The sequence below is a fragment of the Ammospiza nelsoni genome, chromosome 3 (assembly GCF_027579445.1).
Source record: "Ammospiza nelsoni isolate bAmmNel1 chromosome 3, bAmmNel1.pri, whole genome shotgun sequence".
NCBI classification, from domain to species: domain Eukaryota; kingdom Metazoa; phylum Chordata; class Aves; order Passeriformes; family Passerellidae; genus Ammospiza; species Ammospiza nelsoni.
In genome coordinates, this window is record NC_080635.1 from 62523361 (window position 1) to 62551100 (window position 27740).

Sequence of the window (27740 nt, forward strand, 5' to 3'; positions counted from 1 at the left end):
AGCTTTAGTGGAAAAAGTCTGCTTTTATTTTTCCAATCTGTCTCACTTTAAATTTCTTAGCTGTATGGCTTCCATTTTAGAAACTCCTTAGAAGGGGTTGTTGGTATTATTTTTAAGCTTCATCTCTTTGAAACTGGCTTTTGCTTACTTTATCTGCACTGCTTTACCTTCGGAGCATTGCTGCCTGTTCTCTCAAGGTGAATACCTATTTTTCACTGTTTCCTACAGAAGACTTTAACAAAAGCCGTGGGTTTTTTCTTGCTTTTGACTTGAGGATCCATGCATAGTCTCTGGCAGTGCATACATGTTGCTCTACTTAGTTTGAAAGTGAATGTACATTACTAAGATTTACAGAGTATTTGATTCTCACATAAAAACAAAATGCTTTTCAGATGCTGTGTTTAGAAAGAGAACGTACATTCCTGTAATGTCAGCGAGGAGAATCAAGCAGTTTGTTAGTGTGGATGTGGGGAGTCATCTTAAAAACATTACAAACCTCTTAACTCTTCTAGGGAGGGAAAGAAAGAGAATTTACACTTTTCAGCCTTCAGGGGAATATTATATACACAAAGTGTAATTACTCAACTTGAAATTTATCCAGGAAGCTAGAATGAACCACCTTCCTCTCACAAAAAATTATGTAATAAAAAATGGTAATATACAACAATCATGAGTTTCAATTTAAAAGTGAGAGACCATGAATGAAAAGCCATTATTTCATGTGTGCTGTTGCTTATTATTCCCAATTCGCTTCTCTGGTGATCGTGTTGCCACTCTGTGCTCACCTCAGGCACTCCTCTAGACCCAGAGGCAACACAAGTGTTTTTTGATTGACCTGGAGGTTCTGCTGGGGAATTTCAGGAGTCCTGTCCCTGCTCATGGGTTCACACGCAACAGCACCAACATATGCATGTGGGCAAATGCCCATGAAAACTTACTTTTAAAACAACAATAGTTTTAAAATACAGAAATACCGAATCTGTAATTCAGCTGTTAAACTGTTCAGAATTTGCGTTTCTGTCTGTTGAAATCCAGCACTGATCCTGTGTTTTAACTTCAAATGTCGGTAGAAGTATCAGCTCTACTCATGTGCTACCTGGAAACTCCGGCTTGCGTATTCCGACAGGTGAACGATACGACCCAGTAAAGACATGCCTGTAGCACAGTCAGATCTCGGTGGGGATTTAAAGCCTGTCTCTAATTCACCCGATGCCCACGTCCCGCAGAGCCGGTCCGTGCTGCAGGCGCACGGAATGCCGCAGGTGGCGGGCAGCCCGCCGCGCACCGGGAGCGGAGAGGCGCTCGCTGCTCCCCGCCCTGCCCGCGGGCTGACGCCGGCGGCCATGGCCGTGCAGCACGGCCTTTTAAGGGAGAACAATCTATTCTGCCTTTGTCTTCCGCGCTAAATAGGGTGTTGCGGACAGAGACGCGCTCGCTAACTGCACTTTTACTTCTCCTTGCAGTGCCTGATGAGGAAAATCCCCCTGCTCCCACCGCGTATTGGCGTTTCGGCTCCAGATAATATTTTATGTGCATTATACCTAGCGCAGCCTGAGGGAACCTTGTCGACACGGCGTGAATTCGTCCACCTTTACTCAGCGTTCAGGCGGAGAGCGGCTTCCCACCCCTGTGCCTGGGTTGGTGCTGCCGCTCGGGAATGGTTTGCTCTCTCCGCGGCTCCGCCAGCACTGCATCAGATTGTTTGGGAAGTCAGCGGGGCTGCCGGGTACCAGGATAAAGTTCTTGGAAAGGCGTCATTGCAAGAGGAGTGAGTACTGCACTGTGTGTTGCACGGAGGCTGCGGGGTTTGTTCGGTAACTGCGGGATCGGTGGAGCACCGTGTAATCTTGTAAACGTAATTTACTGCCCTGTGTTCTTAAATTAATTCTGAATGTCACCTGAATCACTTTTACTTTCTTCATTGCTGTAGAATTATGAGTGGACTTAAAATCTTCAGATATTTAGCCTCTTTTTCAGCAGCCTTGCCTCTCACTCAGGCAAAACTCTTCCAAAAAATATCAGGCTGATTTGTTGTTTTTCCTTCACAGCTGACAGTGCACACAGGAACCACAGTTACAGCCAGTCATTGATTCCCTTTCTGCTTAAGGGCCATAAAACATTTTCAGAAATGGAAGGAGAAAAAGAGCAAAGTGCTAAAGCTACCAGTGCAGTGGGTGACCTGAGGAAAAGTTGGCAGACCTGGGCAGAGGATCACATTGAGTATCAGAGGAAGAATCCGTTCAGCAGCGATGACAGGCTTGCGTCTGGACCTGCACACACTCACAGAGGAGATCCCACCTACGGGAGACCCCCGGAAGGCTCTCGGACAGAGCAGAGAGGGAGAGATGCTCACTCACACGTGGGTAGGGAAGTAGAAGAGCTGTGCTCGATCATCAGAAGAACTGGAAAGGTGGGAGAAGATGGACACGTGACAGTGACATTCGGGCAGCTGTTTGAAACATACGTGACTATTTCCAATAAAGTAGTGGGAATCTTGTTAAGAGCCAGAAAACACGGTCTGGTGCACTTTGAAGGTGAAATGCTTTGGCAAGGAAAAGATGATGATGTGGTCATCACTTTACTACAATAAGGCTTTGTCCTGGAATGAACTTTGCTGCACGGTTCCATTTGGAAAAACATAACTAGATACCATCTTCACAGGTTTTGGTTACAGAATTTCAACTCAGCTACCTACTGGGACACAAGCAGGAGAGGAAATAGGCAAGAAGGATATTTTTGTAAAAATGGCAGAGATTTGGATGGAAATTGCAGATTATGAGCTACTCCATCACGCTGACATTAGATTGTCCTTATTATCATCTACTAGCAAGTATATGAGAGTTCTTTAAATGACTGTGCTGGCCTACTGCTTTTAGGTTACTGAAAGTATAGATTACTAACTGGCTATCCTACACCACTGATTCCTGCAGGTTGTGAAATACTGTGTGGGAGGATGGGATTTGTGAAACATGGAATTGAAAACTCTTGTGGGAATTCATATACTTCTTCAAACAAAGAGCCTGGTATATATAGCAAAATTTTAGGTTTAATCTCACATGGTTAAGCTGAATAAATGGAAGTTATTTTCATGAAGTAGATAGAAATTCCCAAGCTTACAAAAATGTCACAGCAAGGATACTTGATGGTTCTTAAATTAGTTGCATCTTGCTTGGATTTTGGACAGCTGCACTGGTTGTGGTATTTAACAGTCTAATCTTATAGTCATATCTTCTCCAAACCTTCTGTGTCTCTTGTTCTTTTTGTTTTTTATCTCACACAATTTTTTTCCTGTTCTTCTAATGCTTCAGAAGAAGTCCACAAAGCTCTGCAGCCGTTTTGGTGAATTCAGCTATACCCCTTCAGAGAAGGTAGGGTGCCACAATGTAAAGATGCAAAAGTCAGCAGAAACTCTGTATTTGGGCATCTGTGCATTCATAAGGAAAAAAAAACCCTATTATTTCACCAAAATGTAGCAATGTTTTTTACAAGAGGAGAGTAGAGATACGGTAGTACCAAATGCATAAATGAAAGTATAGCAGCAGTTCCACAGCTCATTTAACTGCTTTCAGAGCACAGTTGTGAGCTCTTCAGAAAGAAAAATAAAGGATTGGTTATATAACATAGTTGTAATAGTGCTATGAAAAATAATCAGGAGCTGTATTTACAACAGTTACCACCAATAAAACTATATAATTAGAAATCTAAAGTTATATTTTTTAGCAGTGCAAATAGAAGCTTCTGTGTGGTGGTAACTACACTACTTGTTGGGTCTTTAAAGTAAGATACTGTTCTTGCCTCAAAAGAATATTAAAATTTAATATAAATTAGGAACTTGATAAAAGTGATGTGTAATTTTATGCTATTTATATAAAAGAACTTCTGTTGCAAAAAGCCTAAAAGAATGGGGTTTTGTTTTGACGTTTTCATCCAGTGGGGATTTGCACCAAACTAAGTCTTTGGCTGAAGATTTCATTATTTTCCTCCCTTCTTTTTTGTTTTTCTAGTGAAAGGACAATGAAAAGAAAGGGAAAAAAAGGGAACAAATTAATGTGCTGAAATAAGTATATCTGGGGAACAGGGTAGTCAGATGCAGGTAGAGAATGGATTTTAATCACCACATAATTTTAACACACTGGAAAAGAGGGAATATGTGCTGCACCAGGCACTGTTGGTGTGCTCCCTTAGCTTTCAAACCTACTGCTTCTTTCTAAACAGATCTATACCTTGCAGCTGAAAAAGAAGTAGATGTAGTTTGTTAGCTTAACATACTTAAAATGTTCTTTTTGAAAAAGCATTTCTTGCCAAATGACATGAGCACAACCTCATTTTTCCGCTCCTATTAGAGGAAGTCTTTACATGCATTCAGATTTCAACGCAAATTAAACATTTTATAGTGCAGCTGTGGAATGAGTTTTGTTTAATTCTAACAATTCTGAAATCAACTCAGTTCTGCTGTAGTGTTAGTTCACAACTTGCAGGAAGCAGCATCAGGCACTTCAAGTGTCATCAGCTGATTAATGGGATGCGATAAGGAAAAACAACACATTGCTGGACATTGTACAAATAATTCATTGCAAGACACACACGTGAGGCAGTATGTAGCCTGAGCACCGTAAGATGCAAGTCCAGCTCACATAAATTTACTACTTTTTAATTAAGGCTGGGTCAAATAGTTAAATATCAGCAGTCTAGGCTGTCACTGCCATGTAAGTGGTAGATGCTTGAGCACATCTACAAGCACTTTTAAAGTACACCTCTGATCAAAACAGAAGCAGAGCAAACCCTTAATGACATGGTCTTACCTACTTTGTAAGCGACTAAAAAAAGCTTGCTCTATTATTATATTTTTAATAGAACCAAGGATTACTATATAACAAAACTATTATTTATAGAGGGATTTTTTTTTAAACAATTACAGAGCCAACCTGCCAGCTTTAGATGAGCATTCTGGAAAACGTGACTGACATCTTTCTGTGTGCCCATGCAATGATTATAAACACTGAGCTGCCAAACTGGCTCAGCACACAGGTTGACAAATCCAGTCTTGTGCTTCCAGCAATAGCATTTCAAAAAAAGACTAAAAGATAGATAATAGAAATGGTCAGCTTGCCCACTGGTACACTCTAGAATAAAAAATTACTCCTGAAGCCTGTTTAGTAATGAATGTATTATATCTAATGCACATGACTCAGTTCAGATACAAGTTCTACAAAATTATGCTTCATCTGTGATTAAATAAACATCTACAGATGAAATAGGAATTTAAACTTTTCAACATGGCAACTTGGTTTTTTTCAGCAGGCTCCCATTAGAGTAAAGGGAACAGAATTTATTAAATTGTTTTTGCAAAAATTGTAGCATGTAAGGGGTTTTAGTATTACAGATTTGGAGTAATACTAAAAGTAAACCCCAACCTTTTTAAAAGGTGTTCTTGCCCTAATAAGCATCTTTTAGCTGTTTAAATCTCTCCTAAACTTCACTTTGTGACATATTACCTCAGTGGTCTTTGCCCTCCTTCCACTTGAAGTCTGTAAACTCTGCATGTGTTTTGGACTGTATATCATATACAAGACTATCTGTGGTTCGTTTTGTTAAACACTGAAGGCACTGTCACCATTTCAATAAATGTTGCACATTAGTTTGAAATGACAAGAGTTTTTATGCAGCATTTAATTGTTTACAAGTTTCTCACATTTCAAATACAATTTTCATTGGTTTGCTCTCATTCTCCTACTTTTATTTACAACTCACACTTAAAAAGACTTTGGAATAGTCTGAGGTGTTATTACCAATTTAACCACAACTTCTTTTTATTTTTAACAGCATGTTATGTGTACCTGCTTCATCCTTTCAGCACAAAAGCATTATTTCCTGGGTTCGTGTTAGGTTGGGAGTTTATGTAAGACAATTGAGCAAACCAGTACAAATAAAGCTTTGTCATTCCTAAACATGAGGTCAAAAAAGCAGCTTTTCTCAAGACTGCTAATACTGGATCAAAGAACAGAGCCAGCAGCAGTGGCTAAACAACTTTGCTTCTTCAGGCTCTTTGGAGAGGAAGAGCTGCTGAGTTCATGCTCCTTATTGATCTTTGCTCCTTAGAAAGCTCTACAGATGATTTTGGAAGTTTCAAAATTTCTAAAAGCTTCTATAGAAGACAGTGACAGAGTTAATAGGATCTGCCCACTGTCTCTTCCAGGGACTAGCCAGTAATTCAGTAGCATATTGAAGTATTAGGTTTTTCAGAAAGTATTTCTTCACCTAATTAAAACAATTATCTTCAGAGTCGAAGAATGCTTGTCAATGCAGAAGGAAAACAGAACACAGCTCTGTGCAGAAAAACACTAACAAGAGGCTGAGAATTCCTCTCAGTAATTAGTGTGCCTCTGTTTAACGCTTTGCTGTTTCAGCTGTTCAGATGTCTGTCTGTTGCTGTCAGGGAACACAGGATATCCCCATCTTTCTCATCAGCAAAACTCTGGAAGTGACATTATACCCAGATTTTTACCTTTTCAGTCTTGCCATTAGTGGGGTCATTCTCCAAAATTAAGACATCAAAGTTGGCCTTTGTGGTTTCATATACATTTCATATACATCAAAGTTGGCCTTTGTGGTTTCATGTACATTTGGCAAGATAGAGACTCTGGCTGGGATGGAGTAACTTCCTTCAGAGCATTCCAGGTTTGGGTGTGACTGGAAGTGCTGGTAACACAGCAGTTCTGGTGATTGCTGTGCATGAGCAATGCATGGACAGTATCAGGGCGTTCTTTCTCCTGCTCTGCCCCCTGCCTCAATGGGCAGAAAGCTTAGAGAGAGCACAACCTGCACACCTGACACAGACTGGCCAGCAGGGATATTCCATGACAAATAATGTCTGGAATAAAAGCTGAAGAGAGGGCTATTTTTTGGGGTGTGGGGGCTGTTGCTATTGGCTGGCCTATGGGAGGTCATGAGTGATTACCTTTGCTTTTTTCTTCCTCTTTCTTTCACATATTAAACTATCTTTATCTCAACCCATGAGTTTTTTCATTTTGTTCTTTCTGTTCTGCCACCCCACTGGGTTAAGGGATGAAGAGCGAGCAAAGAGCTATCTAGGGTCAACCCTCACAGTCAGCTATTCCATTGCACTGGAAAATCATCCCAAGATTAGCATTTATTAATCCTTTTTGACAACAGTTCATGTTGATATTTTAAATATTACATGTCACAGTTCAGTACAGTTACATAAATCAATTGCAGATCAGAACACATACATATTCACTCTTAAAAGTCCTTAATGTACAGGTATTTCACTAAGTCAGGAGCCAGCTCAAACCTCTTCATCTATTGCACAGTCAAAGTTCAGTGGCTTTAAGTCAAACTTTTCCTACCAAATGTAATAAATTAAAACCCTAAAGGGCTGCAAATAACATGCAAGTGCCCACTAATACATATAACAAGACATTAGGAAGAAGATCTTACAGACAGAGATGCGTAAACTCTGCCAGGAAAAAATGCAGTTCTTCAGAAGGGTGTGGACTCTGAAGTACTGTAAGAATATTACAGCACATTGTATCACTAAGGCAACAGGTGCTGGATCCATGGAAAACACAGACTATTATGTTCAGGGAAGTTTGCAGGTACAACAGATGTTCTCACCTCAGCTGCATCTGAATGCATCAGGCAAGGGCACTTGGTTAGCTCGGCACCAAGAAAAGCTCTGTGAACAGAGAAAATCCACTCCATGTGTTCTGGAGTTTTCACTTGCCAAACAGTCTGCCTTATTATGGTACTGAAAAACAAGTGCTAGCATTCCTGATTAGAGTCATGCTGCAAAGGCAAATGTTCAACAGGTTCCTTAAGCAACTTGGCATGTTCCAATTTTGGGCTGAGTCCCTGCTATCCCAAAGTCAAATCACATTGCTCTTATGTAAGTCTGCCACACACACACACTGCATTTCAGACCAGCTTCTCTTATGACTTCATTTAGAATCCAAATTTGGCCAAGGCATTAGTAATCTGCAAGGGACTTGCAGTGAAAATAAGATTAGTAATTCTGGACTTTTCTATCTACTGCCATGTAAAAGAGCAGTATATTAAATCCATTCTTTTGAACTCTTCACATTCTTTGTAAACATATAGTAATTTCAAATATTGTGCACATAAGAGGGGAAAAAATCATTAGGTCTATTTACACATAAACTATTGGGCACATATTGTATTCATGTTTACTGTGTCACTGTGATGCAAACAAGTCAGGTAACATTGAAGTAGTTTTGCACCAGAAAGTCAGTACTGTACTTTCAGCAATGTACCTTCCCATCACTAGGCATAAGTAACATATCATACAAATGCAGGTGGGAACAAATGCTTGAAATGTTACCTGCAGTCCCAGAACAATGCATCTTGAAAATGAAAGCTTGATTCTGCAGCAAATACTCCGTTTGGTACCATTCATATGCTGTTAGTTGTAACTCACTGCCTTGGTTGCAATACATTCTGCTGCTACACTTTGCCTTTTACTAGCAAGAGTTCTCTGCCTGTGTGCATGTGTGTATTATGTATGGATCTACACAAATTAAATTAAAATTTTAACTAAAATATATCGCGCTATTGCCAGGGAAGTATACAGATTGACATATCCAAATGGAAGAATTAGGTTAGCAGCTACAAATTCTGTGTGTATTTCCTCATAAGGAACTAAAGCTTTTTTTATCCTGGGATATTATTGGCAACATCAAACTGTGCAACCTTAAATCAGAGCTCAAAGACCAAACTGGCTGACAACACAAGCTTTCAGCTGGCAGCATTTTCAGTCTGCAGTCTCTCGATCAGTTGTTCAGCCTATGAAAGAGAGAAAGCAATGCATTACAAAAATGAAGGCCCACATAACTCCACTGTGGGCCTTCATTTTACTGAAAATTCCATTTCAAAAACAGTGACACTAACAGAGAATTTGCTTTTCACTTTTACAGATTAAGTCTATAGGAGAAGCATAATACAACAATTCCTTTCAACAACAGACTCAGTTTCCAACAAACACTCAAGAGGTGATCATAATGTGGACGTCAGAGGAGGTTTGAGCAAATGAACAGCAGATCTGTTAAAGCACTGTGACTGCAGAAACCTCAGAAGACAGCAGTGCTTGGAGCAACCCAGTGGTGGGAGCTGGGATTCTCTGTGAGCCACTCCAGAACTGTGTGTTGCGACCTCTCACTGCACCACCAGCCATGAACACTGCGTGGGACAGAGGGCATTCAAGTGTGTGGCTCCTGTCACGAGTTACTACCTCATGGTTTGGTCACATCACTGCACCAACAGAGACTTTTGTCATCATACATGGCTATTTACGCATCATGGGCAGGACTGGGACAGCTGTACTTTATACACATAACAGCACCAGCTCACAGAGCCACAGGAAGGCTCAGGGCAGGAGGGAGTCTGCCAACAAGCAGGCCAGACTGGGCACGTGGAGGCCAACAGGGGCACTTCTGAAACTGATCAGTTTACTGTCAGTCTTTGCTTTTTTTGCCAGTCCTACTGAATTCATCTTTTAACTTGATCTAGTGCTTGAGGCTTTATTAAAATCTCCAAAGGAACTATATTAAGGTGAAAAGCCCAAGTTTTTTAAATGCAGATGATAAAAATGCAATCAGATACTTCAGGTAGGAGCAACTCAACAGAGTTCAGTAATTACTGCAGTTAATTTAAAAATAAAGCTACATAAAGTATGCAGCAAATGAAAATTATATTATCTGAATCCTGTTTTGCATTCTTAAACAAGTATCACATTCAGGACACTATAACGTGAAAAAAAAAAAAAACAAACCAGAACCACCACCAACCCAAGAACATTTTCAACCTGACAGCAGGGCAAAATACCCAAGCGCAGCCACACTGGATAACCAGACTTAAGCAGTAAAACTACACAGCTATATGTACTTCAGGGACAAATATTTCTGAGATGCTCAATAACACAGCAGACACATCCGCTTCTTTTGAGCGAGGAGTGAACTCCAGCAAGGTGCCACTGTAAAGAAGCTGTGTTTCTTCTCTTTAAGTAAGAAACTGTCTATACTCTTTAGATGAGACAGACCTTTTTTAGCAGCTTTGATGTGGGGATGTGCAATGACACTAGGGTGCTACAGTTACCTTGCAAGGACAGGTGCTTTGCTGCATCAAAGCAATGAGAGTGAGGTTTAGGTCTCTAGAGAGAGATTTTCTAAGTGCTTTAGTCAGTGTCAGTTCAGTCTCATTGCTGACCTCTACTGACATAAATCAGTATCAACAATGTTTTTGCAAAGCAGGCACTAGGTTTAGTCTAAAAATGACAAGATGAGAAAAACCACATGAAGTAATAAATACAGTCATTAGGTGGATTTGTTTTCACCTACATGGGATTAACCAGGTTATATGCAAAACAATCCATCACATTTGAATACAGTCCTTTATATTAAAACCCAAATATTTACAAAGTGTCCACAGAAGCACATCACAGAGCCTCAGCCTCGGGCAAGATCCAGAACCATTGCACTGTTTGCTGTTAGTTATTAGCATTCCACTGTTGTCATCTTATTGCAAAAGTTCTATAGCTTCTTGTTGATTTCTCATGGACATATCCTCACAGCACTGACTCCTTCACTGCACAGCCAACAAACTCCAGCTCCCTTCTTGACCAGCTAACCCACTCTTTTATAGCACTCATCCTCACTGGACACAGCTGTGGCCTGTTAAGGGCAGGCCTGCTCCTAATCTCTGGTGATTAGCACAGCTGCAACTCATCAGGGGTGAGATTACCTTCTGCACTACTTTTCTTACATTCTATCCCCCTCCACTCCATTCCTTAATGTTTATAAGCATAAACATTAAGTTTTTAACCTTTATTTTTTCTCAGTTAATATAAAATGTACATAACTGAGAATTAAAGCAAGCACAAAAATAATTGGTCAGAGAATTTTTGGACACTGTTAGAAGGTTAGAAAGACATGGCTCCCAACTGAAAACCTGTGGCAAAGCTCACCTGCCTTACACTTACCGTGATAAACCAGTAGGAATTGAGTCTGTAGTAGATCCTGGATAAGAAGCCCAGCTGGCTGGCTGGGGCCAGGACGTGCAGATGCAAGTGGGCTATGGAGCAGAACGGTGGCCAGTGAAAACCCATTCTTCAGAAAAGGAGAAGCACAAGATAGTGGTGGTGTTAATTCAGGAGCAAATTCATTGCAGTGATTTACCTGCAATTCATTGCAGGTTATTTACCATAATCCACAGAACTAACAACTCATTGCATTTTTGATGTACATAGAAGCAGGAACAAAAACATGCCCTTTCATTATACCACAAAAAGCTCTTCAAAAGTTCATTCATCTTCTCCTTCACATCTCTGTATGTAAGAAACATTTTTAAAAGGAGTTAAAAGTATCTTAAATGTATCCTGCCTAGTTATGAGCTGGAAAGCCAACTATCAATTTTCATCATGAAGAGCCAGCTGCCTGTTTCTCTACCCTGCTCAAATTATGCTACAGTTTATTTCAGCTATCAAGGGCCTTAAACTGAAGGGTCCAGCACCAAAATCCAGTGAATTCTGGTATGACTGAAACACAATGTCATATCCTGCTTCAATAGCTAAAGTTTACCTCTCTTCTGGCAGCTAGGATTTACAGCATATTTGCAGCACATAATGAAAGAGCAGCCTCTTTGGTAAGTTGTTTGAAGTCCTCTCCCTACTCCAAGATGTGTTCAATAAAGAACCTCAGAGACAGAACCCAATTTGTGCCAGAACTTCATCAGAAAAAAAAGTTTCTATTCAATGCCAGCAGATTTTAATTGAGAATTCATGCAGTAAGTGAAAGGTAGACCTGACTTCTTCCATAGATCACAGTACAGGTTCTGCCACCATCTTTAAAGTAACATCCTGAAAAGTAAAATACACAATCAATAGAAAGATGGAAGGTTTTTATTACATACCTTACATCATTCAAGTCACTAAAATTATTGTTCTGGAGAACAGCTTTTCCCACTTCCATCATTCTCTTCACTATTAAAACACAAATAAATTTCATTTTAAAAAGATATTCTTCAGAATATTAACTTCAAGAGACTAACCTACATTGAGATCACAGACATGGGTTTTTCAAAATATAAACACTGTAAGTACTCCTAGTCAAAGAAAAGACAATCAAGGGAGTGTGTGCTATGATTTACTTGAAAACTGCCACTGATACCAACTTCCACACCTGCAATGCTTTCCAGTGGGATATTCTTGTAAGGACTTTGGCCAAAGCCATGCCATCACCACACCCTTATTAAAAAAACCCAACAAGTACTGACTGGTCAGAATGATGACTTTACACTAATTCCAGTGTTGTATCTCTGCACAGCTGCAGGACTTTGATCTCCAGAACCTGTTAAGTCTGGAGTACATTTTAGAGACAGCACATAAATTTAAATTAAATTGTCAGTATTTCTTATTACTAGTACACAGTTTCATTATCACTGAACAATGTAGTAACTCAAATAAAAAAAATCAAAGCAGAAGTTAGAGGAATTGCTTTGAAGCCAAACACATACAGAAGTTTTTTCTCTGGAGAAAACCACCCTATGTTTACAAGGGAAATACAGCAATGCAAGCTTTGCAAAATGCTATTTAAACTATTTTCTTGCATCACCTGTGGTGATACATTCCCTAAGGGGGAATTTCTTCATGGCTGCAATTTCTTCTGTTACTCAACACACTTAGCTAGCCATACCTTGTGAAACAAACTGCAGGACAATGTCCTCTTAAGAGAAAAAAAAAAAAAAACAAAATAAGCCTAGCAACATTAAATAATGGCTTCAACATTTCAGAATTTTGTTTTTTCAATTTTTTCTTAAAGCTAATTGAAACACCATCTCCCTTTTTCATCTGTCATTCCCTTTTTTCCTGACAAATAATGCAGCACTTATCTGAAAGTATAACCCGAACCTAACCCCACCAAAATCTCCGACCTCCTTATCTGTGTTTGTAAAATACAGAACACACATAATAAAATTCTTCTGTAAGCTTTTAGAATTGCATATGCATATCTAAGAAAATGCAATGAAGCAGCACATAATTGCTTTAAAAATAAAGCTGTACTTCCAAAAAAGTGCAGAAGCATCTATACTCCATGCAAACTGCAATGTTTTTCCAGAACTGCACAAAAAAAGTGCCATTCTAGACCAGCACATAGAAGTTCCCAGAAAGTCCCTATCTACACTCACTCACATCAGCTATTTCCACGTTTACAAATGGTGTCCGAAGTTGTAATTTACTTGACAACCCCGTTTCAGGCTGTGAAAAACGATTTTCCTTGAGGTTAAGCACACACTTGCAGCCTTACCTAGAGGTATGTGCTCTGTCTTCAGTGTTTTGCAGTTTCCCATGTGCTTCACGGGCACCACCAGGTAGTGGTGGGGAGCACCAGGTTTTATATCTCTAAAGCAAACAAGGTCTTCATCCTAGAAAAGGATGCAAACGTTTTAAAATTGATTAGGACGAGGATACTGGCACAGAGTAGGTAACAATGTCTACATCCCCCATATGGATGCGATATCAAATGTCATATTTGACGCGACCAGCAAGGAAAGCTGAGGGTGTTTCGGAGGCAGCCTCCAGGCACGGTGCGCGTCCGCTGCTGACCTTCGGCAGTCAGCCTTCCTCTGCGCCAGTTTTCAGGCTGCCGGCTGCTGGGCCAGCACTTTCGGAAGGTTTTAAGGTGCTTTCCGTGCCAGCGATGTTTCCCCGCATTGCCCATGCCGGCGCCGAGGGCCCTCAGAGCCGCCGCGCCCCCGCCCAGCCCCAGCCGCGATCCCGGGGCCGGCCCGTGAGGGAGCGCGGAAGGAGGGCGGGGAAGGAGGCGCCTCACGCACCTCGCAAGGGAGCAGCGCCGTGCCTGGCTCCTCCCGGCGGGCGATCCTGCAGAACACGCACTTCCCGTCGTAGCCATCGCCGCCGCCATTCCCGGCTTCGCTACCCTCAGCGGCGGCGGCGGCGGCACCCGCGGCCTCAGGCCCGGCCATGGCCGCGCTCCCGGTCCCGGTCCCGCTGCCGGCCCCTCCCGCTGCCGGTGCCGGCGCTCCGCCCGCCGAAGGAGGAGCGCCCGGGCCCGGGAGCCCCGCTGGCACCGCCCGGCTCCGCCCGCCGGACACACGCCGAGCGGAACTGGGGCTGCCCGTGAGGTTTTCACAAGAAAACGAAACCAAAAACCAAACCAGCCAACCAACAACAACAACAAAAAATTAGGGAAATAAAGCCCTGTGAATGCACTCTTAAAAGTCAAATTGCCGCAGGGGAAAAAAAAAATATCAAGCACGCAGTAAAGAGGGCGGAAAAAAGGATAATAAGTGCTTATGATGCTGGATCTTTCTCGTTCCTCACCAGAAAGTTATGTTCCGCAATTCATTGGTCAATCCAAGAAAAATTTAGACATTTTGCCCCTATAGGTCAAGTTACTAGGATTTTTATATGTGCACAAATAATCTTAAAACACCATTTCAGCACTGTTGCAGTTTGTCACTAATAGAATTCCAGAGATTTTTCCAAATGAGTCTACATTTTTTCTTTGACACTCCCAGCAGTGAGGGCTAAAATCTGATGTTAGTTCTAACTGCATAAGCTGACAGCCCGGAAATTGTTGCCTGTGCATGACAGCTTTGCTAATTGACAGCCAAAGATATTTCATAAAATCACAGAATGGTTTGGGTTGGAAAGGATCTTGAAGATCATCCTGTTCCAGCAACACCTTCCACTAGACCAGGGTGCTCAAGGCTCCATCCAGCCTGGCCTTGAACACTTCCTGGAATGGGGCATCCACAGCTTCTCTGGGCAATCCATTCCAGTGCCTCACCACCCTCTACTATCAACTACTTCTGAAGCTAATAAAGGGTAACTGGTAGTTACCCTTCAAGTTCTAAAAATGTTTTCTTAATAGTTTGCATTTTAAATCATTTGCACTGTTCATTAGACTAGAGCTGCAGAATCACTGACCCTGCAACTTAAATGTATTCTTCATGCAGCTCAAAAGGCACAAAGTGCTTGTCCCGCAGATGAAAAGAGCGTTTTAAAAGGTAATGAGATTAAAAATTAAGACTGAGATTTTCAAAAATGCTTTTTTTTTTTTTTTTTTTTTTTTTAAAGCAAGCTATGCCCATACAAACAGGACGTGGTTGGCTATTCTACCTGAAGCAGTTCACTTGCCAGATGTGCCAACCTGCAGAGTGCTAGGCAGTCCCTTTGCAATGGCCTCACCTGCTCCTTTCTCTGTTACAAACAGGCAAATCAAATCTTTAGGGTTTACGAATGAGGATTATTCTAAACATAACTAGACCTTCCTTTGCTCTAAAGCCAGCCTTAGTGCAAAACATCCAACATAAAACCTGCACTTAAACCAGCACCAAATAAAACATCTGCAGTTACCTGGGTACTGACAAGCTTGATTTGTGAGCCTGTGTTTGAACACAGTCCTTAATCAAAAATCTGTACCCAAGTACCACTGAAGGAACACATATTTCATGTTGCAAGAACAAGATCTTGTTCTTTCTGAGAGAAAAATGACTAGTGACCATAATTTTCCAGTTACTTTAGCAAAGTTGTTACTGCCATTTCACTCAGAGCAAGGCTCATGGATAGCACACTTGTTCCGTTTCACATGTAATTGTAGTTTGTTTTCTTTTAATGCCACTGTTGTATACAATGAAAACCAATAAAACCCAAGAACCAGGTACTTTTAAGACATCTTTGCTTTGCTTGGCTGGACATAAAAATATATGTGAGCACTTTGGAAATATGAAAAGGGTGCATACAAAAATTATGCACATGGGACTTTTGAATTCTGGGAAGAGGATGGTCAAAAAGATAAGGGGATACATGTCATTCACTGCAGCTGAGAGCAGCAGCAGGAACTACCAGGTAAACTGCTGTTTACTAGCATTTCTTAGCCCTTTGTCAGAGTCTATCTCAGGGTGAATTCAAAACACAGCTCTCTTTAAGGACACAACATACTACACACACAAAAAACCCAAACCCCAAATCCAACCCCACCAAAATCTTCAACCTCCTTATCTGTTTTTGTAAAATACAGTATAGCTGAAATCCTCTTTTTTATGAGGTGGCACAGGTATTTGTCAGCATAACCTGTAACTTAAGCTGCATCCTTTCATCTTTAAAACCGTCTAAAGTTTGTGAATAAAAGAGAAAGCATCTGTAACAAGTTTCTGAATGCATAAATTCCTTTATTGAAAATATTGTGATAGCACTGCATTACATATATTCAATATTCATAGTTTCAAGGGTCACAGAATTCTGATTGAACAACACTTTTGAATATAGACCACAGCATTTAGATATGCTTTGACAAGGATAATATAATGGAGTAAGTTGTAGGTAGCAAGAGTGAAATGTATGCAAAATGTTGAACTTGGTTTCATTTTGTTTGTTGTGAGGATTTTTTGTTGGGTGTTTGTTTGGTTGGGTTTTTTGAAACCATTAAGTGGCCTTCTGCCACCATTTAAAAGAACAGTGTGGTAGATATTCTGGGTATCTTCAAAGCATTATGCTGTTAACAACTTCCAAAATATTTTAAAGCATTACCAGTAAGAACTTTATTTATGGCTGTAGTGGACCACAAAGAAAGGAAGTGTGAAAAGCTCATGTGCAGCATGTTACAGGCTTACTGTGTATAGCATTGTTTTATTAGACTGTGAAACTTCTGTGCAAGATTAAGATTTAGAAATACTTTTGAATGAAAAGCAATTGGCTTTTTTTTTAATTATTATTTAATCTAGTCAAAAAGGAAAGAGCAGTAACTAAATTGAGTTGTATTACTCAATTAGTAACATTCCAACATTAGATTGTACTGCTTTAATGCACACTACTGTCTCTAAAACTTGCCTTTCTCAGGACAATGAAACACTCAAGTCTAAGGGCAGGACAGCATCCTAATATTAGTTAGGCCTGGATTGTGTAAACGAAACCACAGCTTAATGGCAATGCTGAATTCCCTAGCAAACAGTGAAGACTGCCAGTCCTCTCTCACACTCTCTCCATTCACCAGATGTTTTATAATTTGTAATATATTTTATTCGTAAAATAAATTTTACAAATTTTGTAATATAGAGTCTTTTCAGCTTTGGTAGGGGGGGGGGAAGTATCTGATAATTTCATTAAAAACAAACAAGAATAATTAGTTGACTGTCAAATCCTAAACCAGACTGCTGCTTGAAGTATTCTTTTAAAGAAAATTATATGTGTAATTATTAGGAAAACAAGTTTTACACTAACATGACCTGGTCTGTTAGGAAAAGAACTTTCTTCTCTAAATCTCAATTGTATTTTGTCCTTAACAAATTCTTCAGTTTGTAGAGAAATGCTCATAAAAGCATAGTGGGTGGCTTATTTTGAACCATTTTGTGATGATACAGAAAAATAGTTCTCTTAGAAATCTTCTTCATAATCAGTCAAATAACACTGAGGCAGGTGCTCAGAGCATGCTATCCCAATTCTGTGGACTGCAGCTGAACTGATGAAGTCTACACCAGGGGGCACTTGCCCAGTGTCTCCATACACTGCCAAAACAGTTATCTATTAACAGGAATGTGACGGCAGAGTTAAGAAGAAGCACTATCCACCTTCTCCCTCATTTCAGGAAAAGAAAATGAAACAGAATTATGCACTCAAGTGTTTCTGCCAGGAAAACAAACCCTCTAATTAGGGTATAATGAAAACCTAATCTCATTTACAAAATAAAAATATAAAAATTAACTTCAGAAATCAAATAAATTGATTCAGAATAAATGCCAATGCATAAGAAACCCACCTCAACAGTAATTATCAAAATGAGATTTGAAACATTGAACAAAAAACTCATAGCTAATACATTTACAAAAAAAATCTACTATACAGTAACAATAAATAAATAATTTTAAAAAACATGTTCCCTTAAGTGCTGTGTACACCTATTTCTGATTCTTTTCCATGGCAAACATTATACTGTAGATTTTGGTAAAGTAACCTTTTATTTTTGGTCAGCATTTGCATGTTGAACATAAATACACATGGAATGTACTAGACAGTTAAAGTTCTTCCACAGGATCTTTTTCACAGTTACATAAGAAGTTTTCAACTTATACATCATGAACATTTTCATAAGCATTGCATCTTCAATGGAAGAGTGCTGAAGAGGAAGTAAAAAACACTTCAGAGTGATCTCGCACTGTTCTGTCTCTTACTGCCTCTCAAAACCAATTCTTTCATTCTTGAGTTGTTTGGTTGGATTTTTTGCGCAGTCATGCTCTGGTACAAACTTGAGGAAAAAGCGTGTAACATTGTGAGGCAGCCTGCACCTTCTGGATAGCTTTAAGTGCCTAATGGATCCAGTCCTTAAGGCAGTCAGTGTTTCACTCAAATGTCCATACTTCTACATCTTGTATTATGAAATCTTCTTTCTTAGTTAAGATGTCATTATTGAAGGTGCTGCAGGAATTGCTTCGCCCGTGATACAAATCTGCATCTAACCATAAACCAAAGCGGCCACTAAAGGGAAATACAGAACAGATTTGGCGTTAGATGGAACAGTAAAAGCACTGGAAGCTGTATAAACAATCAAAGAAGTGATACAGAGGAATCTAGGTGACTCTGAGGCCAAATGTGAAGAGCTCAGTACTGGCAAAGCACTCTCCAAGAAGCTCATGGAGCTGTTCCCTTGCTTTTGTTTGCAGCAGTGAGCGGGCAGCGTGCAGGACTCTGTGAGTGCCCACAGCCCTGGGCCACACCCAGCTGCTCACACTGCCAGCTGTGGCTATACCAGGGCACAGGCCTTGGGGTCCCTTCTCTGGCTGCTTGGATGTGGACAGACCTTGGGGTCCCTTCCCTGGCTGCTTGGATGTGGGCAGAGCATCTCCTGGTTATCCACTCCTGATGCAAACCATGCCCAGCTGTCCCATGGTGCAACCCCCAAGTAAGCTTTAGTTGGTTGTACAGTCTTAGCCCTTGATTTTATACCTACTGACCTTTGAAACTCATGAACTGATTACGCCCTGTCTGTATCCTTGCTCTGTGCATCAACAGAAAAACAACAGCTTAGTAAGGACCGCTTGATAAACCCTAGAAAGTGATGGCAAAATTGCCATTAGGGATTATCTTCCAGTGACAAACTGCTTCAGCAAGGAGTGATGTATCTACCCAAAACATCTGCTTTTTTTCCTGGCTAAAAGCAACCCCAACTCTGCAACAAACCCTACTTGCCTAACATCAGTCACTCTAAGCAAACAAAATTGCTTTCAGTCTGTAACCGAAATTAGATTGCTGAGGTATCTCTGCTAAACAGCTTACTAAAATTAAGTTCAGCCACTTTACTGCAAAGTTTTTCTTGCACCTACCACTGTCCCTATTTCCATTTAAAATTAAAAAAAAAAAAGTTGGCAATATGATTTGAAAACCAAACACACACTCACCCTCCACCTCCAAGCTCCAGAGAGGTAGTGTCTCCATTGATGAAGTAAGTGTTTTCTCCACTCCATTTAAATACCTGAGAGGGGAAAAAACATGAACATATTTGGACTGAGGATTCTTGCAATCTCAAACTACTGGGTACCCTCTTAGCAGCTAAGAGGTTTGGTCATCTTTTATCTTTTTCTTCAAAGAGGAAAAGGTAAGGTAGAAAGTAAAAGATCAATATATATTTAAGACTATGAACAAAGCATCCCAATCCTTATTTTAAATGCTGCTTCCCTCTCTAAATCAAGTGGTACCCTGTTAAAAAGGAATAATGTGTTCAATATGGAAAAAGTGCATAAGCTATGAGCAGCAAGGGGTATTTCAGTAGCACTCTTATTTCTCTTTTTTGTGGTCACTGTGATCCTAAGAATGCATGGCATTATATCCTGTTCTTGATATCATTGCCTTCTAAGGTGAGTCTTTGACACTCTTTAAGTCCTTCCTGCTTCACCCTTCAACTCATTTAAAACTCTCTCCTCACACTTACAGACTGTCCTCTCTTCAGATAATTACAGACACTTTTGCTTGAAGTATTGCATTGAAGCAATGAATGATTAACTTCATTCATCAACATCTGGCACCTCTTGTACACTCAAAATCTCATACATGTTTCTGAAGTGGAACCCAAAAATCTTATTTCAGAAAGTGGACACTCACTTACCTTGAAATGTGGACTGAAAGTGTAGAGGAATGTTTCACCAGTGCCATAGTAATGGTCACTAAACCTGAAGGGATGAGTAGCATACGCTCCAAATATCTGTCAGAATAAAATGATTACACGACTTTAAGGGAAAGTGCAGAATTCAAGAGAAAAACCCCCAAAGATGTCAAAATGCTTTCTAATAACGACTAAGCTGATCTTCATGTTAGAAGAACCAACTAGTGAAGCGCATCAGATATGCAGGTATTCCTCCACATCTTCTGTATCCTGCAAGTTAAAGCAGATGACAACCATGGCAGCAGCATTGCTGACTAGCAGCTACTGAAGAATGAGACCCTCCAGAGAGGCATTGCTTGTGACAGCTCCTTAACTGAGATACCTAAGAAAGGTATTTCCAAAGGCACTACTGCACGCACTGCAATTCTAAAACTTTTACTAGTGCTGAAGTTCTTTCCTCTGGTAACTCTAGTTTAGGCAGTAGAAAATATAAAAGAATACACTAATGTCTCATTTTGGTATGACATGACTTCACAGTATGACTAGCATTTCATACTGATCACTTTACAAAGTGCTGCCCTTTCTGCCCCACCCCGAAGAAGCGCTCCTGACCTGGTTGTCCATATCCTTGATGACAAGGAGAACGGGGCTGTCGAGAGCGGCCGATTTGCGGTACAGAGTCTTGAGGCTGGTGCCGTGCTCCAGCGTGCTGTACGCCAGGCGCCACGGGTAGCCCTGCACCCGCGCGGGCAGGCGCCGGGCCAGCTGGGCAGGGGCAGGCAATGAGGGAAATGGTTACACAAGCAGCACAGCCAGTGCCCCAGCCTCTTCCTCGCACTCGACAGAGGCAGCACCACATCTCAGAAGGAAACCTGAGGGCTTTCAGCCATACCTGCTCTATGTGCATGTTCTCCAGAAGAGCGCTGTGATGCTTTAGGATAGGCAAGGTATCGTCATCTTCTTCTTCTTCATAGTAACTGCAAACGCTCTTTCGTCGTTTAGCTTCTTCTACGGTAATGATCTGTGGCAAGAGAACAAGTGTCCAACCTAAAGCACAGCTCTTACACCATCAATCCTCTGTTGAAGACAATTCATCTAAAACTTACTCCTCAGCTGTCACACTGTTTGGAGAAAAAACACCATATGGGATAATTTTATCAAGCACAGGTACCCTTAAGCAAATGGGGAAAATCTTTAGCTGGGGCTCAGTGCCACCATGGCACATAGCAAGCAACAGCAAAAGCTCTGAAATGGAGCTGATGAGAAAGAGAAGGGGAAGCAATGAAGCCTAGCTACAAAACAAACAGGAAACCTTAAACTGTCTTTTCCTTCCGTCAGTGTATCACCACAGTGGTCTTATCTGGGAGCAGGAATTTCAGGATGCAGCTGCAGAGCCCACTGTGCTCTGCTATGTACCTCGCTGCCAATAAGGCTTCCAAAGGGCTTTCATGTTACACACAGATCAAGTTTTGCATAATTCCTCCACGCCTCCACGATCACTGCTAGAACTTGCAGAAGCTGTCAACAGTCAAGACAACTGGGAAGAGATGCCCGGAGGTCCTACACACACCTGGCCCTCAGGCGAGAAAGCAAATGCAATAGACTGACTCCAGGTGTGGACTGAACCACACATCAAAGCACACAAGTTTTGCATGAGGACCAGGGCTGGTGAGGAGCTCTCACAGCCCTAATACCCTCAGTCACACCGGGCATCCCCAGTGGGATGAGAGCTACACATCTACTGCATGCACTCATGTCCAGTCCATGCTCTCCCGCAGATGCCTGGAGCTGAGCAGGGCTCATGGGCTCTGGCACTCCAGTGCAGGGTCAGGAAAAGAGAGGAAGGCAGATCACAAGGCAAAATCCAGCCTGCAGAACAAACACCGCTATGTGTCCCTGCACACCTGAGCAGTTACAGGTATTCCTGCCCATGACAGCAAGAGCTCTACAGCTTCATCCTGACCCTCTAGTCTCTCCTTCTGAGACTGCAGATAATCCTGTGCTGGGAAATTTTTCATACGGTTAATTTCAGGAAAGGTTTGCACTGCAAAATTAGAGTAATTAAAAACAAAACAAAACAAAAATCTGCCCACAACAAACTGCTCAGAAAAAACAATCTTTCTACTTGTATCATTGTTCTTTTTTTTTCACCTTCAGACTGGTTTGCCTTCGCTCTGCATCTCCCAGAACATGATTGTATATTTTTTAATTAACACCTTTTAGACATTAAATCAAAAATACACAACTTTCCTTTTGAGGACTTTCTTTTAGGAACAGTCTCCCCCCCCTTCAGGAGTGGGGGAAAAGTACCAGACAACAGCAAATCAACCAAGAGGTATCTGTAGCAAAATACAACTCAAGTCACTTAGGGAACCAGAGAAAATCTGTTAACAATTGTAAATTGCAAACTGGGTCCAGAGACAGACAAGCCCCCCTCTTCTCTGCATACACATTTATTCAGTCTCTGAACTGAATATGTGAATGAAGTTCAGTCAACAACTGCAGAAAGAGGCATCTGCAAGATCAGGTATTTACAGACCACACAAAGGCAGAAATGGATGAAAAGAACTGACCACTACAGAAACTGGATCTACAAAGTATTTCAAAGATTTTATGGGGCTGAGAAAGGAAGCCACCTGAGGTGGAAATGCCCCTCACCTGAGTACAGAGCACGTTTATTACCAGGACAGAAGTTCCATCATCAGAACCACACTGTTCAAATGGGAAATAATTCAACATACCTCTACAAAAGGTTCCTCCTGATCCGGTCTGGCATAGTAAACAATTTGAATATTCAAAGGCATTTGTCTCTGTTTCATCATCTAGCAGTTTATTTTCAGTACCCACTATTCTATCCTTGTTCTAGTGGCAAGAGTTCTCAGCCCCAAGAGTGACAGACAGCTACTGGCCATGGCATGCTGTGATAAAACTGCTTATATACTGCTCTACAATTACAGTTTCTGTTTCCCCGCAAGCGAGAGTGAAACTTTCACTCTCATCATTTCACAGTCATCATGCCCAAATTTGGACTTCATTCAATAGAGATTTCCTGGCAAACCTACTTTAAATTGGTGAAGCTGGAATATATTACAAATAAAAAGACACACCTTTAAAAGCAGTTTCCAGCTTTTCTTCCTTTCAATAAATATCTAAAAAGAACAATGAGAGACAAGCTCCCAGTGTGGCCAGATCTCTCCTACATCTGTCTTTAGATCACTGACTCTCCTTCACTGTGGTTTTATGAAAATGGCACGCAAATAACTGAACAGTAAAATCTAGAGCAATGTATGACTGCATTCAGCTCTAAGCAAAACAAGGAAGACAGGTTTTTTGCATTTCAGCTCAAAAAGCACTAACATTGAGAAGCTACAAAACTGTAAAAATATTAGTTCCTTGGGAATAGAAGTTGCTACATTTAAAATGACAGGTCTCACTTCCAAGCTCCATTTTTCAACAGAACATACTGTGAAGATCAAAATGCTGAAACAAACAAAAAAGAGGGTAGTAGAATTTAAAGAAAACAAGTTTATGTTTAGGATGAATCATCAGATAACTTATTTAATCACCATCAAGATATTTCTCACTTTGGAATGTATGTGTCTGTTTCATTTATCCCATATTCTTAGCACAGAAAGTGTTTGAGCATTGAGAAATATGACTTTTAAAACTGTGTGTAAGCTTATTTCCCTTAGAAACTAGGCTTTGTATATAGAAGGAGGAGATAACAAGCATAGGCATGCCAAGTGGTTAAAACAGATTGCAGAAGACCACACATGAAAAAGCCAAAGTCCAATGATAAATTTATCCCACTTACACCCAATATTCAAACAAAACTGCTGTGTGCACCCTAGAAGCAAGGGTCTGGCCTATCACCACACAACAATCCATTTCAACCAGCACACAGGAGCCTGGGTTGATGTTTAGATGCATTATACATTTTGAAGAATTTATTTGTAGCATATAAATACATTAGGAATTTAGCAATGCTGACCACATATTCCTGTGTAGCTTTGCAAAAGACTAATATCACACGGTCAAATTATTTACACAACTTCTGCTGGTTGCACACCAGAGAGCTCCCAGTTGTTTACCTGCTCTTTCTAGGGAGAGAGGAAATGAAGACTGAAGGAATATGAATACATTTGTGAGACAGATAGAAGCCTTAAGGAAACACCATAAAATCCTCAAAAGAACAACTGCTGAGATTCTTAGCAGAGGATGCACACTTGATACGCACACGCTTCAGGCAAAGGCAGAAGGCACTCACCTCCCAGCTTTTAGTAGTGGGCTCACTAAAGAAGTTGTCAATCATGTCAAGCTCCTCCTTTTCCACCACAACAAAACCTTGGTCTTTGGCATCTTTCCCATATATTTCTGGTGACCACTGAACAAAAAATGTGTACAAGTGATCCACCCTGTGAAGAGAAGAGGAGGAGACAACCATTGTTTAGTAGTCCATGAACCCAACACTGTCACGTAGCACAGAGGTTTTGCCCAATGCCAAGGCAGGGACAACTACACAAACAGGATATCCATGTACCTCCAGCCTCCCATACCACACAAGGCAACAGCTCCCTCCACCTGGCAGCCTGAACCACTTCAAGGTTTCTCTGCTTGTATTTTCCTCCTCCCTTTGCTATATGCAAAGCCAAAGAATCATGGTAAAGCAATATGGCTTGTCCAGTCCCACACAATTCATATTAAGAAGTCAAATTGATTGATATTAGATCATAGTCATTAAAGTTAATTCTGTAAAACATTCACTTTACCCATTTAGTTTGACTTCAAGCATGAAACCAGCAATGAGATCACCAGTGAAATCTACACTACAGTTTTAGCTGCCCTTTAAAAGTTATGGAGGCTAGCCACAAAACAATCTTCATTCTCTTAGCATTATGAAAATAAGCTGTTACTGACAGCTTTGCTAATGATATAGTACCAGCAGCACATACTCTTCCATAAAAGTAGTCAGCTCTCAGCCACTGTTTTTAAAAAGATATTCCTTGACAACTTCCATAACAAACCACAAAACAATTTCTGAAGAAGGAATTTATGTATTAAGTTAAAATGACCACATGCAATTTCAAACAGGAATACAACAGTGGATCCACTATACAAGGAGCTAAATTGCCAACAAAAAAATCAGACCCACAGCAAAGAGGGCAGATAGAAAGATAGTAAGTGCTTATGACATCAGATCTTCCTTCAGCTTTTCACTAGGAAGTTACATCCAGCAACTCTTACACCAACAGAAAACAGGAAAAACCTTTTAGAAATAGACATTTCCCCCGACCACCATATTTCAAGTAACTTGGATTTATATGTATGCACAAATAATCTTAAAATACCCTTTCAGCACTATTACAATTTGTTAGGATCACTAGTATAATTCCAGACTTTTTCAAGTAAGTCTACAAAAAGAATAAAGAATTTACTTTGCTTCATCATGGAAATAATGAAAAAGGAAAAAAATAGCATTGCTCACAGAGGTTTCAGAAAAAGCAGTCTGATTAGCTCTTTGCTAATTAATTTGAGCTTTAATTGAAAGAGACAACTGACTTGAGCACTGTGTATTTTATATGCAGTAGTCCTACTCTGGAAAGCCATCTACTTAATTCCTACAAATCCCTAAGAAAGGACAATAAAAGTAGTGGTTTCTGCTGTCCGGGTAAGATCAGTTTGAAAGCACATTTATGCAGGTGGATGAAGGAGAGCAGCACATTCATATCTCAGAATCACAGAATGTATTTATGTTTTAAGCCATCTCTGGAAATCATCTAGGCCAGCTTCTGCTTATAGCAGAGCTAACTTCCAATTTAGAGGAGGTTGCAAATTCTTGTCTATTTGAGTTGGAAAATCTCCAACAATGATTCTACAAGTTCTCCATGTCTTCTGGGGTTTTTTTTCTTTTATCTTATCACTATTTTCTCTGAAGCATGCAGCACATGATCTGAGAAGAGTATGGCGCCATCCAACATTTTCTGTTTCTTGTCCCCTCCCCTCCATTTTTTAACCAATTGCCTAAAAGGAAGAGGGGATTAATGACTACATAAATTGTTTGGCTGTACTTTTTTACTTGAGTCAGCAAGAAGCGAAGCCTTTGTTACTGCAAGGACACACCACTGACATGTTGAGCTTGCTCTCAACTTTCCCAACTCCTTTTCAGCAGAGCTACTCCCCAGGCTGCCTTTCCCCACCTACTGCTGCAGCAACTGCTCCATCCCAGGTGCACAACTTTTCCATTTGCCTTTTCTGAACTTCCTGACATTTCTGTCAGCCTGTTGTGTTGAGGCCTCTCTGAATAGCAGCCCTGCCCTCCAATTATGAGCACTCCAAATTTTGTGTCATTCCCTAAAATCACAGAGGTGTGTTCTGTCTCAACATCCATGTCACCACTGAAGACATTAAGCAGTATCAGTCCCCAAGAATACCACTTGTACCTCATTGCCACTCAGACCAACTACCTTTGAGCCCAATGGTCCAGTCAATTTTACAACCACCTGTAACCTGCCTGTCCAGGTCATATCTTACCACTTTGGCTACAAGGATACTATGGAAGATTGTGTTGAAAGCCTTAGTAACGTGATGGTATCAATCCCTTGCTCTCTCCTTGCTCAAGGAGCTAGCAATCTCAAACAGAAAAGTTATTTGTTCAGTAGAAAAGCAATTTGCCCTTGGTAAATATATGACAGCTGATCCTGATCACTTCTTTCCCTCTGTGTGCTTGGAAACGGTGTCTGTAAGGACTTGCTTCCCAGGGACTGAGATGAAGCTGACTGCCCTGTGCTCCTACAGATACTTCCTTGATTTTTCTGACAATGGTTGCAGCGTTTGTCTTTCCAATTATTAAGGAACACTCCCCCTCAACACAACCTTTCAAAAGATGATAGAAAGCAGCTTTGTAATAACACCAACCAACTTCCTCAATATACTCAGAACGTTTCCTGTTAGGCCCCATGGACTTGTATATGCTCAGTTTATTTAAGTAGTACATAGCTAAGTTTTCCTCTGCAACGGACAGTTGATAAATCCAGACAGTCCAGATTTAAAAAGCAGCAGCATGAAATAGAAATAGGTGATTACAGAGGTGATGTCATTCTGAAAAGGGATGCTCTGCTAATAAAATCCTAACATTATGCTACAGTGGTATTTCCAAGCTACCAAATGTAAAACACTTGATCCAATTTTTAAATTGAAAAGCCACTTCTTGAGGAACTTTCTTACAGTCAACTAGACAGCTGTGAGAAAATTTATCCTAGAACTCAATAGCTGTTTTGGGGATCACATGCTTATGCGTGAATCATGCACTAAAAGAGACATCAATAAAACAAAGTACTTAGAAAGAGACTACTATAGAAACCTGAAGTTAGTAACTCCAGAAAGAAAATATTCAAAAGGCTCTAAGTCCAGCCACTGCTCCTGAGCCAGAGAAAGACAATAATCCAGAAGTATTCTATGACTTTTTTATAAATGTGCTTGACTAAATGATGATTCTTCTCAAATCTTGAGCACTGAGGTATTGTAAGCCCTCATATGCTTTTATGAGCTTATAGAGACTTCTATGAGTCCTCATTCTAAGACATTAAACTATAGATA

The 27740-nt window shown here is 40.6% G+C and overlaps 2 protein-coding genes and 1 long non-coding RNA gene across 7 annotated transcripts in view; 1 reads left to right on the forward strand and 2 right to left on the reverse strand.

The window, feature by feature from the left end:
- Positions 1 to 1441: 1441 nt before the first annotated feature.
- Positions 1442 to 5725, forward strand: LOC132070740 (uncharacterized). Its single transcript, XR_009418034.1, has 2 exons — positions 1442 to 1768; positions 2049 to 5725. It is a non-coding gene; the product is annotated as an uncharacterized LOC132070740 (long non-coding RNA).
- A 1407-nt stretch (positions 5726 to 7132) lies between these two features.
- Positions 7133 to 14066, reverse strand: HINT3 (histidine triad nucleotide binding protein 3). Its single transcript, XM_059467741.1, has 5 exons — positions 13864 to 14066; positions 13335 to 13452; positions 11941 to 12010; positions 11012 to 11138; positions 7133 to 8820 (listed from the first exon to the last, which is right to left on the reverse strand). The coding sequence occupies exons 1-5, from the start codon at positions 14011 to 14013 to the stop codon at positions 8773 to 8775; spliced, it is 513 nt and encodes a 170-aa protein (XP_059323724.1). The 5' UTR covers positions 14014 to 14066; the 3' UTR covers positions 7133 to 8772.
- A 2137-nt stretch (positions 14067 to 16203) lies between these two features.
- NCOA7 (nuclear receptor coactivator 7) overlaps positions 16204 to 27740 on the reverse strand; it is an 83079-nt gene continuing 71542 nt past the window's right edge. For 4 of the 5 annotated variants that reach the window (XM_059468061.1, XM_059468062.1, XM_059468063.1 and 1 more), the window contains exons 11-16: positions 24412 to 24559; positions 21037 to 21165; positions 20757 to 20909; positions 20148 to 20243; positions 19444 to 19517; positions 16204 to 18523 (exon numbers count right to left, since the gene is read on the reverse strand). In XM_059468061.1, coding sequence (XP_059324044.1) covers positions 18388 to 18523; positions 19444 to 19517; positions 20148 to 20243; positions 20757 to 20909; positions 21037 to 21165; positions 24412 to 24559 — 736 coding nt within the window. In that variant the 3' untranslated portion in view covers positions 16204 to 18387. Of the gene's footprint in view, positions 18524 to 19443; positions 19518 to 20147; positions 20244 to 20756; positions 20910 to 21036; positions 21166 to 22885; positions 23025 to 24411; positions 24560 to 27740 lie in introns of those variants that run through there. The other variant, XM_059468064.1, reaches the window with a different exon arrangement.